The 13,516-nt window shown below is 40.0% G+C and overlaps 1 protein-coding gene across 13 annotated transcripts in view; it reads left to right on the forward strand.

The window, feature by feature from the left end:
* The window catches only part of arhgef37 (Rho guanine nucleotide exchange factor (GEF) 37), a 232,674-nt gene extending 222,214 nt beyond the window's left edge, over positions 1-10,460 (forward strand). For all 13 annotated transcript variants that reach the window (XM_072590933.1, XM_072590929.1, XM_072590942.1 and 10 more), the window contains 2 exons: positions 7,273-7,451; positions 9,297-10,460. In XM_072590933.1, coding sequence (XP_072447034.1) covers positions 7,273-7,451; positions 9,297-9,503 — 386 coding nt within the window. In that variant the 3' untranslated portion in view covers positions 9,504-10,460. The remainder of the gene's footprint in view (positions 1-7,272; positions 7,452-9,296) is intronic.
* Positions 10,461-13,516: the final 3,056 nt, after the last annotated feature.

Raw genomic sequence — 13,516 nt, forward strand, 5'->3', positions numbered from 1 at the left:
CATCCATCAATGTTCCCACTATTGATGTCAAGTTGAGAGGTCTGTAGTTTCCTGCGTTATTTTTTGCCCCTTCCTTAAACAATGGCAGCAAATTATCAATCCTCCAGTTCCCTGGTAATAATCCTGTATTCAGAGAAGCCCTGAAAATTTCTGTCAACAGGTCTTTAATTTTCTGCATTACCTCTTTTAGTGCTCTTTTGGGTCTGGTGACCTCTCCACCTGGAGTGCTGCCATCCTTTTTTTACACCTTTTCTTTATCTATCACTATTCTGCTCAGTTGCTCAACACCCACATTTTCAACAGGGCCATTGTCACCATTTTCTGTTTTGGTAAAGACAGTAGCAAAATACTCATTTAGTACCTCTGCCATACCCTTTGCTTCAGTAGCAGTATAGCCTGCTTGTTCCTTCTAGTCCTCATTCTATCATTCAGTAATCTTCTATAACTAATATGTTTAAAAAACATTTTACGTTTGGTTTAGCACAGGTTGCCATCCTTTCTTCATACTTCCTCTTAACCTTCCTGACTCCAGCCTTCGCTTGTCTCCTGCATTTGAAACATTTTTCCTGATTTCTATCACAATTATTCTGGTACGCGTAATTTACCTCATTTTTCTTCTTTATTTTCTCATTATTATCCCTAGTCATCCAGAGTACTCTAACTTTGGACACCCCATATTTATTTCTCGTGGGTATGTACCGAGCTTACAAGCTACTTCATTTCTCTTTTGAAAATCTCCCATTTCTCATCCACTGTTTTATCCACCAAAATGTGTTTCTGGTCAACCCATTGCAGTTCAGTTTTTAAACCCTTAAAATCTGCTCTTTTTCAGTCTGGGATCTTGATTATTGACTGATTTTTATCCTTTTCCAACTTAATATTAAATATTATTATATTATAAATTGCAGTTTCTCAAATGCTCCCCCAACTCTGACATTCTCCACTTGTTCTGCCTCATTTCCTAGGACCAGACCCAGCACAGCTCCCTCCCCGGCAGGACTGCAACTGTACTGTTCCAGAGAGTTCTCCTGCACACGTACAGGAATTTCTCCCTTTGCACGCCCCACAGTCTGCCTTTTACCCAGTCTATCTTCGGGTAATCGAAATCACCAGTTATCACAACCCTACTTGTCCTGATGATTTCCATAATCTACTTACAAATACTCTCATCTACTTCCTCCCCACTATTTGGAGATTTATAGTGAATACCAAGGTCACTGCTGCCTTCCTGTTTCACACCTCCAACTGTATAGATTCCCAATTCAGGAACTGCATCTTATTCAGGGGCTATGATACTATGTTTGACCAAGACTGCTACACCTCCTCTGTTTTTCCCTACCCAATTTCTACTAAAAGCTTTGTAACCCTGGGATTCTATGTAACTGGTCCTGTTCTGGCTTGAATCTCGTTTCTCTCAGTGCTATTATCTCATATCCCTCTAGAGCAATTTCTGCTTCCAGTTTCCCTGTTTTGTTCAATAAACTCCATGTATTTACATATGTACAGTTTCACCCAATCCTTATCTCTTTCCTGCCATTGGAAGGCAGTAATTTCTTTGCTCACTGTCAACACTCAAGCATTCTGTCACTTTGTTTTCACTGTTTTCCATCGTTTCTCTTTTTGCCCTCACCGATAGTTCCAAAACTCTGCTACCTCACAATGTAGCTTGCTACATACAAAGGTTAGATAGTCACAAGTTAAAGGTTGCATTCAGTGCTTTAAAAATATCTTGGGTTGTTTGGAAGGGGATGTGTCACCTTATGATCTGGCTACATGTATATTTAGTTAAATACTTCTTTTGAGAATTACAGCAAGTTTTTGTTAGTTTTTCTAATTTTGTCCTTCGAGAGTATAAAGTCATGTTCCTCATTTTATATTCAAGCCTTATAATCCTAAGTTAGAAGCATTACTAAGGCAATTTTTGAATTTAACTGTTTTTAGAAAATAAACACAGTTCTCTCTCCTAATTGTCTGTAATTAAGTGAACATGTGTGGGAGCTGTTAGCATTTCACTACAGGAAGAGGGTGGAAAAGTGGGCGAGAATGTGATCTTTTCATCTTATATAATCAAATGTCATAACTGAATAGCTTTTCATCAATTAAAATTAATAAAAACTGTAGCAAATTTAAACACTTAAACTAACAGATCAAATTGACAGTGAAACCTGCAAGATTGGGAAAAGAGTTCTGTCTTGTATGTAACATTTGGACCGAAATTGATTACTAAAAGGTTCACAGTTGATTGAGAAAGGATATAATTGTTATTCTTTCTGCATCTTGGCAAAAATTTAATGTAGCACAAATCTTATAAAAAAAACTGCTTATATAACGTCAGACATATTCTGCTGCCTTTTCTTACAGATGGGTTTCAAGCATTTGCCAATCAGAATAGCTTTCAAGTATACTCAGTATATAATCAATGGCAGGATTTGGTATTTAGACCAGACTAGGTTAACCACGAAATGACATCATGCTCCAAATCATAGAATACCCATCTTCAGTGCCATCTGAGACCTGCTTTTCAAATAAAATTCAATGAATAATCTAAGTATTCAAGTAAAAGGACCGAAAGTGAAATGCCCAATGGATGACTGAAAAGAATAAAAGAAAGCAAAGAAACAAGTAAAATTCAATTTGAAGTGTTAGCCTCTAAGGGCAGGATATAAACTCAGTTTAACATTTCATGCATACCGTTGACTAGATAGTTGTTTCAACAATGGGAGTAGTGTTTTGACAGTCTTCAGAGACCCCACTGCAGTGGACATCTGATACCCAACCCACTTAGCACCCTTCTTAATTGGCATCGTGCCCATCTACCCACTCAAGCATCCTAACCCTATACTTACCATACATACTTAGCCTTCAACAGGAGCTACAAGAGTCATTGTCTGCACTGATAGACATTTGAATCACAGAATATGCCAATTACAATCATGAAGAAGGGGTGTGATTTGACTGCTCTTGACAGCCTTGCACCACATGAGACCTGATAGATTAGGCCCTCTATTTCTGAAGGAATCTCCTGCCAGAAATGCAAAGTTGTTTCTTCATGGAAAAAGTAATAATGCAGTGGCAGTCTGACTGTGACTGCCATTCCTTGGAAAATCAAACCCAATGTTCTGAGCAATGTGAGTAGTTCCATCATTGTTCCAGGACAGGTTAAACCAGTTGCTGTTCCTTGGAAGAAGATCACTATTACGTAGTTTACAATAAATTCATTTTAGCAGACATAGCAGCAGGAGTAGTCCATTTGGCCTTTGAGTCTGTTCCTGCATTCAATTAAATCTGGTTGTGGTTTCAGCTCTACTTTCTTGCCTGCAGTCCATGAACCTTGACTATCTTGTCTATCAAAGATCCATGTAACTGAGCTTTGAATAAATCTGCAAAAGAGAATTCTACACTACAATGACCCTAAGAGAGGAAAACATATTCTCACCTCTGTCTTAAAAGTGTGACCTCTTACTCTTAAGTTACGTTCCTTAGTTTTCTTTCCTGGTGTCCACCCTGTCCAGATCTCTCAAGTTCTTGTCTGCTTCAATAAGATCACTTCTCACTCTAAACTCCAGTAGCTATCAACCTGATCTGTTTGAAGTGAGAGTTGACATGGGGCACACAGACACAAGATGGCCGTTGAGCCATAAGTTGGTCACTTAGCACACAAGATGGCCACTGAGCCATTACATGGAAAAATACAGCAAAGCATACTGCCTTAGGCCAACAGGATATCAACACAGTAGACACAGAACATAGATGATTAATTTAAGGTGGGTGGGGGAGAGAATACACATCAGTACCATCTACTGCCCACTGAAGTGTCTGGGTCCAGCCACCACCTTCAATAGAAATGTTGATTATCTGTATGAAAGTGTTAATACCTTAGATTTCCAGTAATGGAAAACGATATTCCTTCTCAGGGAGAATGAGCATACCTAATTACTGCAGCAATGGACTTCCACGTAGCTGCTGAAACCGACTACGACTCCGTCATGTTTTCTGTAAACAAACCATGCTGCACAAAGACTCGATACTTGAACAATTATACCATGAAACGTGTAAAATATCGTGATGTGCTCCAAGGGTGAGAAAAGGCTCACAGCTGACAGCCATACTGCCAGATGTCTCTCTCACTCCCCAGAGTTCTGGTTTCCTTGAACAATAAACTCTGTCGTTGAATCCCAATTCTGATTCCGAGGCTGGTGTTTTCTCCCCACAACATATTCTTCCTAATATAATCTTTCCATCCGATGAATGAGTGGAGTAAACCTTGTCAGGACTTCTTCTAAAGCATGTTTTTCTTTTGGATTAAAAACCCAAAACTGTATATTGTATTCTACCTGTGCTCCCAACAATGGTTTATGCAGCTTCAGTAATATGACCCTACTCTTAGTTTTCATTCCTTTAGAACAGACAACATCCCGTTGCCTTCCAAATCACTTGTTATTCCTGCAAACTAACTTAATGTGATTCATGTCATTTATTTGTTTTCTCTTATCAGTTTCCCAAACTCACCCCAAAGAATCAACTCCAGCTTTAGTTACTCTTTTCCAGTTCAAGTACTTGCAAAAGCTTTCACTCACACGAAATTACTCGCAAGCTTTCTCACATTATCTACTTTCTGCCACTTTGTCATTTTTTTTGTCATTCTTTGCTGGGTCCTCAAAGACAGTGCAATCCTCTGACCCCGCCAGTTTGCAGATTTGTGCAGGGTTTCTTTCAATTTGATATTATCGACAACTTCCTTATTTAGCCATGGACAAATTAGGATGCGTCTTAAAATCTGAAAACTGGTTCAAAAGAGGGAAATCAGGAGGGTAAAAAGGGGACATAAGATAGCATTGGCAAATAGAATTCAGGAGAATCCAAAGAGTTTTTACAAATACATGACAGACATATGGGTAACTAGGGAGAGAATAGGGCCCCTGAAAGATCAGCAAGGCAGCCTTTATGTGGAGCCACAGAAAATGGGGGAGATACTAAATGAGTTTTTTGCATCAGTATTTAATATGGAAAAGGATATGAAAGATATAGACTGTCGGGAAATAGATGGTGACAAATTGCAAAATGTCCATATTACAGAGGGGGAAGTGCTGGATGTCTTGAAACGGGCAAAGGTGGGCGGCACAGTGGCATATGGGTGGCACAGTGGTTAGCATTGCTGCCTCACCGCGCCAGAGACCCGGGTTCAGTTCCCGCCTGAGGCGACTGACTGTGTGGAGTTTGCACATTCTCCCTGTGTCTGCGTGGGTTTCCTCCGGGTGCTCCAGTTTCCTCCCCCAGTCCAAAAATGTGCAGGTTAGTTGAATTGGCCAAGCTAAATTGCCCTTAGTGTTAGGAGTAAATGTAGGAGAATGGGTCTGGGTGGATGGCGCTTTGCCAGGTCGGTGTGGACTTGTTAGGCCGAAGGGCCTGTTTTCACACTGTAACTAATCTAATCTAATCCCCAGGACCTGATCAGGTGTACCATAGAACTCTGAGGGAAGCTAGAGAAGTGATTGCTGGGCCTCTTGCTGAGATATTTGTATCATCGATCATCACGGGTGAGGTGCCGGAAGACTAGAGTTTGGCAAACGTGGTGTCACTGTTTAAGAAGGGTGGTAAAGACAAGCCAGAGAACTATAAATCAGTGAGCCTGACCTCGGTGGTGGGCAAGTTGTTGTAGGGAATCCTGAGGGACAGGATGTACATGTATTTGGAAAGGCAAGGACTGATTAGGGATAGTCAACATGGCTTTGTGCGTTGGAAATCATGTCTCACAAACTTGATTGAGTTTTTTGAAGAAGTAACAAAGAGGATTGATGAGGGCAGAGTGGTGGATGTGATCTATATGGACTTCAGTAAAGCATTCGACAAGGTTCCACATGGGAGACTAATAGCAAGGTTAGATCTCATGGAATACAGGGAGAACTAGCCATTTGGGTACAGAACTGGCTCAAAGGTAGAAGACAGAGGGTAGTGATGGAGGGTTGTTTTTCAGACTGGAGGCCTGTGACCAGTGAAGTGCCACAAGGATCGGTGCTGGATCCTCTGCTTTTTGTCATTCACATAAATGAATTGGATGCGAGCATAAGAGGTACAGTTAGTAAGTTTGCAGATGGCACCAAAATTGAAGGTGTAGTGGACAGTGAAGAGGGTTACCTCAGATTTCAGCAGGATCTTGACCAGATGGGCTAATGGGCTGAGAAGTGGCAGGTGGAGTATAATTCAGAAAAATGCGAGGTGCTGCATTTTAGGAAAGCAAATCTTAGCAGGACTTATACACTTAATGGTAAGGTCCTAGGGAGTGTTGCTGAACAAAGAGACCTTAAAGTGCAGATTCATAGCTCCTTGAAAGTGGAGTTGCAAGTAGATAGAATAGTGAAAAAGGCATTTTGTCTGCTTTCGTTTATTGGTCAGAGTATTGAGTACAGGAGTTGGGAGGTCATGTTGCGGCTATACAGGACATTAGTTAGGCCATTGTTGGAATATTGCATGCAATTCTGGTCTCCTTCCTATCAGAAAGATGTTGTGAAACTTGAAAGGGTTCAGAAAAGATTTACAAGGATGTTGCCAGGGTTGGACAATTTGACCTATAGGGAGAAGCTGAAAAGGCTGGGGCTGTTTTCCATGGAGCGTCGGAGGCTGAGGGGTGACCTTATCGAAGTTTACAATATTATAAGGGGCATGGATAGGATAAATAGACAAAGTCTTTTCCCTGGGGTCAGGGAGTCCAGAATTAGAGGGCATAGGTTTAGGGTGAGTGGGGAAAGATATAAAAGAGTCCTAAGGGGCAACTTTTTCACACAGAGGGTGGTACGTGTATGGAATGAGTTGCCAGAGGAAGTGGTGGAGGTTGGTACAATTGCAACATTTAAGAGGCATTTGGACGAGTATATGAATAGGAAGGATTTGGAGGGATATGGGCCGGGTGTTGGCAGATGGAACTCGATTGGGTTGGGATATCTGGTCAGCATGGATGGGTTGGACCGAAGGGTCTGTTTCCATGCTGTAGATCTCTACGACTCTATGACTCTATATCATGCCATCATAGTAATGTTGGTTTCTATTATACTTCTCGAAGCAAAATATCCTAATTTCTTCTCAAAGGGCTTTTTTATCACATTTATTTTATGTTTGGTAACTTTATTAGGCTAATAAACAGTAAATATCATAGCTGATCTGTCAGCATGAGCAATTTTAAATATTTTCTGTTGTAGCAATTAAACCTGCACTTAGAACAATAAATCTAAAAGAAATGCTTCCATTCAATTATATCATTTTATTTTTTCTATCAAGGCCATCGAGGATTTGTTCCTGCTGGAAAACTGAGTCCACTTCAGCCTGGAAAACAACTAAATAACTTTCCACAGAGCCCCTCTCTTGATCACATTGTGGATGGAGCAATTAACAGAACAATATCTTCTCCTTCACCTGAAAGTCCTCTTTGCCGACTTCCAGAACCAATGCAGTATCAAGTAAGGGCATTTCAATTAACATGTTCATATTCTTTACATTATAGCATTACTCAGTTTCAGCTGATTTTCATCTTTCTAAACATACCAAAAGAGAGCAAAAATTAGGCTCTTTTTGACCATTTCTCAGCTCAGGCACTGTTGACAGCATTCTCACTCTGAATCACAAGTTAAAGCCCCACTGCAGGACTTGAACACAAAATCAAGGCTGACACTCCGGTGTAGTACCTGAGGAATACTGAACTGTCAGAGTTGCTGCTTTGAATGAGGCATTAAACTGAGGTCCTGTCTGCTTCCTTGAGTGAAATTAAAATATCCCATGTAAAGATTTAAATACATCCATATGTTTGTCCATGTATATAAATTATTTTGCAATCAATATTGCAAAAACAGGTTATCTTCAGTACCACATGGCTGTTTGTGGAAGATGTCTATAAGTAACTTAGCTGCTGCAGCATTTCTTACTTTACAACAGTGACAACATTTCTATAATACTTCATTTGCTGTGAAACGCTCTGGAACATCCAGTGGTCGTGAAAATTACTATTAAATGCAAGTCTTGTTTTCTCTTTTTTCTTCTAGAATGCAATGCTGGCTAGTCAAAAGTGTTTTGTGGCAATGAAACTCACTATAAAACATTTACAAAAATGCACTATCTTAACATCTAAAATATAACACATTCCTAAACAAGTCAGGAACTTTTGGTTATCTGCAAATGTATTTTGCAATTGTCATAATTGATTTTAAATTATTGCTTGTTTTAAGATATTGATATGGAATTAGTGAAATTATCGTGAAGAAATTACAGTAATATGTTCAATAATTCAGGTGGTTACTTTCTACTGTTCTCACTGCAAACTTGACTGACAGTTTATATTACAGTGAAGGTCCTTTGCAATGTCTCAAAGGCAATTAGGGTCATGCAATAAATGCTGGCCTCACCACTGATGCTCACATTCCAGAAATAACTAAAAAGGAAAGTCATTGGGAAAAGTCAATGTTATAATATAAGAAATGTGGCAGCCATTTCAGTTTCATGGAGGAACTGGCAATACCTTAATCTCATTCTAAAATAACTACTCTCTTTTTTGCTATGGAACAACCATAGAAACAATAACAAAAAAAAAGTCCACTTCCAGCTGAAAGACAGACCATCTGTGAAAGTGAAACCGAATAAAATGGGTGTTCTAAATAAAACACTGTTGCTTCTCTATGAAACGTAGAAAACTAATCTGCAATAGACTAATATGCTGAGATAAGACCATCAATACTAAGGTTTTCTCACTGCATTTTTTGATGTAGGCTTATAATTTTGATCAGAGACACAACGGGGGAAACTTCTCCCAACATAATTTATTTTGTTTACTACAAAGACCTCTAACTGAATTAAGTGGGAATGAATGTACTTCCTCATTATATTTAACTGGCAATAGATTTGATTACTTAAAGTGTGGAAACAGGCCCTTCGGCCCAACAAGTCCACACCGACACTCCGAGCATCAACCCACCCAGATCCATTCCCCTACATTTACCCCTTCACCTAACACTACAGGCAATTTAGCATGGCCAATTCACCTAACCTGCACATTTTTGGATTGTGGGAGGAAACCAGAGCACCCGGAGGAAACCCACGCAGACACGGGGAGAATGTACAAACTCCACACAGGCAGTTGCCTGAGGCAGGAATTGAACCTGGGTCTCTAGTGCTGTGAGGCAGCAGTGCTAACCCCTCTGTCACCGTTCAATAATATTGAACAATGCTGAAGATCAATTCCATGATTACTGAAATGTTGAAGCAATTACCTAAAATACTGTCTTACTTATGTGTCATTGTTGATCTGTACTCAGGTTATTGCAGCATATCCGTTTACAGCAAGAGGACCTCATGAAGCCAGCTTACAACCTGGGCAAACTGTAACAATCCTGGAAGCTCATGATAAGAAAGGGAACAATGAATGGTACCTTGTTGAAGTGAATGGACAAAGGGGATATGTGCCTTCAAATTATTTGATGAAAGTGCCTTGCACTGGAGGGAGGAAATCATTTGCACTATAATATTAATAATTAGTATCCTACCATTCAAAAAGTTGCACTAACTGTTTTTTTGCACATCAGTTTGCAGTGGCAAAGGAGATATGAAGAATTGTAAAACACTAATTTTGCTTTCCAAAATCTTATGCCTGCTAACATTACAAGCTTTGTTTATTTTGTTTTGAGGAGTTTAACAGAATCTAAAATTACTATGATAGCATGATATAATGAATTTTGAATCAGTATTCAGATTTTAAGATGCATCCTAATATGATTGCCAAATGTTGTTCCTTCACATGTAAAACACTCAACTCCACTCATGCACTTTTTAAGCTTGTAAAGAATATTGTCCATGATAGTTATGTGCTTAATGTTTAGCATCAAATAAGTCAATCATCAATATTCTTAAAGTTATCTATATATTAGGCTTTAACTCAGTCTAGGCAATGTGACCTTAATTTCACCACTTTTCTGATGCTTAAGACTTTCACCTTATTCAGGTGATTCTCAAAGTTGAATTTGCTGCATGTAAATGGTTGGAACCAACTTATTTTGGATAGTTGACGCAAAGTTGACAGTAGGTCATTCAACACTATAATGATTAGTTTGCTTCTTAAAACAGTATGTGGGAAATTTGTTTTTTTTTAACTTGTTCTGTAACTGACACTAGTATCCTTAATGCTTTAATATTTGAAGCTAAGTATTTCATTGTGAAAATGGATTTTGTCAATCAGTAGGATAAAAATGTTCCATTTCTGTGTACTGCCCTTTCTGACTTTGCACAAACAAGTTATTTTTTGAAGGAAATTTGACACTAATTGGAGTTTTAACAAGCTTGCACTTTATTCTCGACAGCAACTTCTTCACAATGATCAATTGTAGCATTGTATTTTACGATGAAATAGATGTTTATTGTGTTTACTTATATGGTAAATTTGAATATCTTATGTAATAGATTAAAGGAACACTAAGTTAAAGGAATACTGTGAATAATGAAATTCATGGAAGTATTAACTTTTTTAAAATAGAGATTAGATTAGATTACTTACAGTGTGGAAACAGGCCCTTCGGCCCAACAAGTCCACACCAACCCGCCGAAGCGTAACCCACCCAGACCCATTCTCCTACATTTACCCCTTCACCTAACACTACGGGCAATTTAGCATGGCCAATTCACCTAACCTGCACATTTTTGGACTGAAGGAGGAAACCGGAGCAAACCCATGCAGGCATGGGGAGAATGTGCAAACTCCACACAGAGTTGCCTGAGGCGGGAATTGAACCCCGATTGCTGGCACTGTGAGGCAGCAGTGCTAACCACTGTGCCACCGTGCAGCCGAAAAACTAGTGAAACTACTTCTTATTAGAACTGCTTACTGCAAGCAAAATGTGATTTTCTCCCACTGAATCGGATGAGGAGATGAGGTGTGGGGAGTCATAAAATGAGGAAAAACAGAATGTGGAGTACCTATTACCTTCCTGACTCCCCCTAATTGATGGGGAAGGTCAAAGATGTCTTCCTGCCCAGAGATCCTCTTTTGAGGTAGACATCAAAGGTAAGACCACACCTGGCTGTCTCTGTGCAGACATGGCCTGTATTAGTGGCGCTTCTTAGTAATCTCATTGTGAATGTTAGAGGGAATCAAGGTCAGAATTCTGCCTTTGTCTAGGGGCATGGGTGCGGCATCTGTCACAGCCCCTTCCAGTAGGGTAGTGATGAGTTCCCTCCTGTTGTCAGTCTTCCAGGTAAGAGCATCAGCATTTGAATTACTTTTCCCAGTCTTGTCGGAGGTGGAATCAAAACTGTGTGAGTTCAGCGGCCAATCAGCTCACTGTTGCTGCAAGCTTCACAGATATTTGCAAATACCTGAGTGGGTTGTCTGTAAATACTTAAAACTCTGCACAAATCAAAAAATCTCTGAACCTCTGGGAAATAGCCCACATCAAACTTTACAGTTTGGGTTTCATACTGGTGTAATTCTACAGATTACGCTCATTCGACTTGAGACGCTGACTGGCATAAGTGATAACTACTCTTTTCTGCCTTTGAATCTATTACAGCCCTGTACTTGGGAAAGGAAATTGTTTTTCAGAATGAAAAGGGGTTGGAAATCTGGGAAGCCAAGGTCAGGTGATGAGACAAGCTTCTGCTTGAGAGTGTAAATCAGTTTTTACATGCTGGGGTCCAACTGCCATGAAGTATCACATCTTATACTGACTTTCCGAACCACTCTTTCAGCATTGTCCGATTTCGTCAGCATATCATAGAGTGGGTTGGCCTGCTGTGCATAGCCTTGCACACATCTGCTGTTGTGACCAGTTAACCATAGAATCACAGTTCCCTCCCAGTCTTAGGCTTAGGTCACTCCTCGACAAATTGGATTTTCTCATTGTCAGGAGTAATGCCTTCCCTGGTAACGTGGAGATGAGCATATCTTATGTTCATCCAGAAAAGCTGGTACTTCCAGTTTGACTTTCAGGTTAAATTACAACAAGGAGGCTGAAAGAAGGTGTAATATTTCAAGGATCTTCTCGAATATCAAGTCAGAGATGAGAATTTCTTCCAGATACACAAAGTGAGACTAGAAATTAAGGTCACCTAAAACTTTAACCATGAATTGTATGAGGGTGTCAGGGACATTGCAGGGCCCAAACAGCATTGTAGTTTGGGCACTGTAACATATTAAGTGCCCTGGTGCCTGTTCAGAATACCGCCTTTCAATGTCTTGTTCAGCGATGGGCCGTGTTTACAACCATGAGCTAAATTAAGACTGAAGAAATATTGCACTTGTAGTGCTATACTGTAACCAATTGAAGGTAAGTATCCATATGAGCCTTACGTTGGTCGCCCATTAATTGACACCGATCCACAGTATTCTGTCTGTCTTCTTCATGAGGACTACAGGTAGGTGTATAGGGTTGATGACTCTTGGATGACCCCTCACTCCAAAGACTTCTGCAGGTAGTCCTGGATTTCTCCCAGTGATGGGCTGTGATTGTCAGTAAGGAATCTTTGCTAGAGGATCATTTTCGGTCACAATCCTTTTTTTTACCAGATCACAATACCCAATGTCGTCATCATTGTTGAATATCGGGATCCCTGAAAAACTGAGTTTTCTTAATGTTTACTGTGAGATTTCTTTTAATAGCTGTTACAGCAGAATGTAACTTTCCAAAATTCTAGCATATGAAAACAAAGGGAAGAATTACAAAAAAAAAATACAGACAATCCAATGCCCAAGACTAGCATCAACAATTCATCTGGGGGTGACAAATGCACCCTTTTATCAGTGTTGTTTTTCAAAAAATAAGCTTCAAAAGAATGGTAAACTAATCCTCAGATGAAAGCAGGCAAGAGGATCATCCAAAGTCATGACTGGCTGTCGTATGGCCATTGGCCAAAAGGGTTCAGACAATTGATTGACTCGTTGAGAGAATAACTAGTCCCGAGAAATATGGGAAACAATGAGTGTCGGGCTCAGAGATAAGTATTCAGAATAGGATGTGATGGGGAAAACTGCAGGGGCTAGGGCAATTTGTGCTCGAATAACTGCACTGTGGCCAAGTTGTATCTGCACTGGAAAAGGTGTGCAGGGGCCAAGAGACGCAAGGAACCAGATTCCGTGCTGGAGTAAACACACTGTGGTTTGTCAAATCCACGCTGGAGGATGTTTGCAGGGACTAACGATAGAGAAAACCCAGGGCGGAGGGCAGTCTGGTATAAGAGAACCATCCCTAGTTATCAATTATAGTAAATCATCAACTGTTTTTGTTAGGTAACTATGATCACAAAACCTTCGAGTTAACATTCATCATTGCTGAACATTGTCCCATTTTTGATGAGGGTAGAAGCCAGCTGCTTCCTTTGGGTCTCTTCCAGTTTGCTAATCTCCATCTTTGAAGTAAGGTTAGTGATATCTCCAATGTACACAACAGGAGCAGGTTTAAGAACACCTTGGTTATAGATAAACATCTTTCTCACTGAAATTGGCAGTCTGTATGGGTTCTCTAGCTTTATCTCCCACAGTTGGAAGCTC

The sequence above is a fragment of the Chiloscyllium punctatum genome, chromosome 20 (genome assembly GCF_047496795.1).
Source record: "Chiloscyllium punctatum isolate Juve2018m chromosome 20, sChiPun1.3, whole genome shotgun sequence".
In the NCBI taxonomy this organism is placed as follows: Eukaryota; Metazoa; Chordata; class Chondrichthyes; order Orectolobiformes; family Hemiscylliidae; genus Chiloscyllium; species Chiloscyllium punctatum.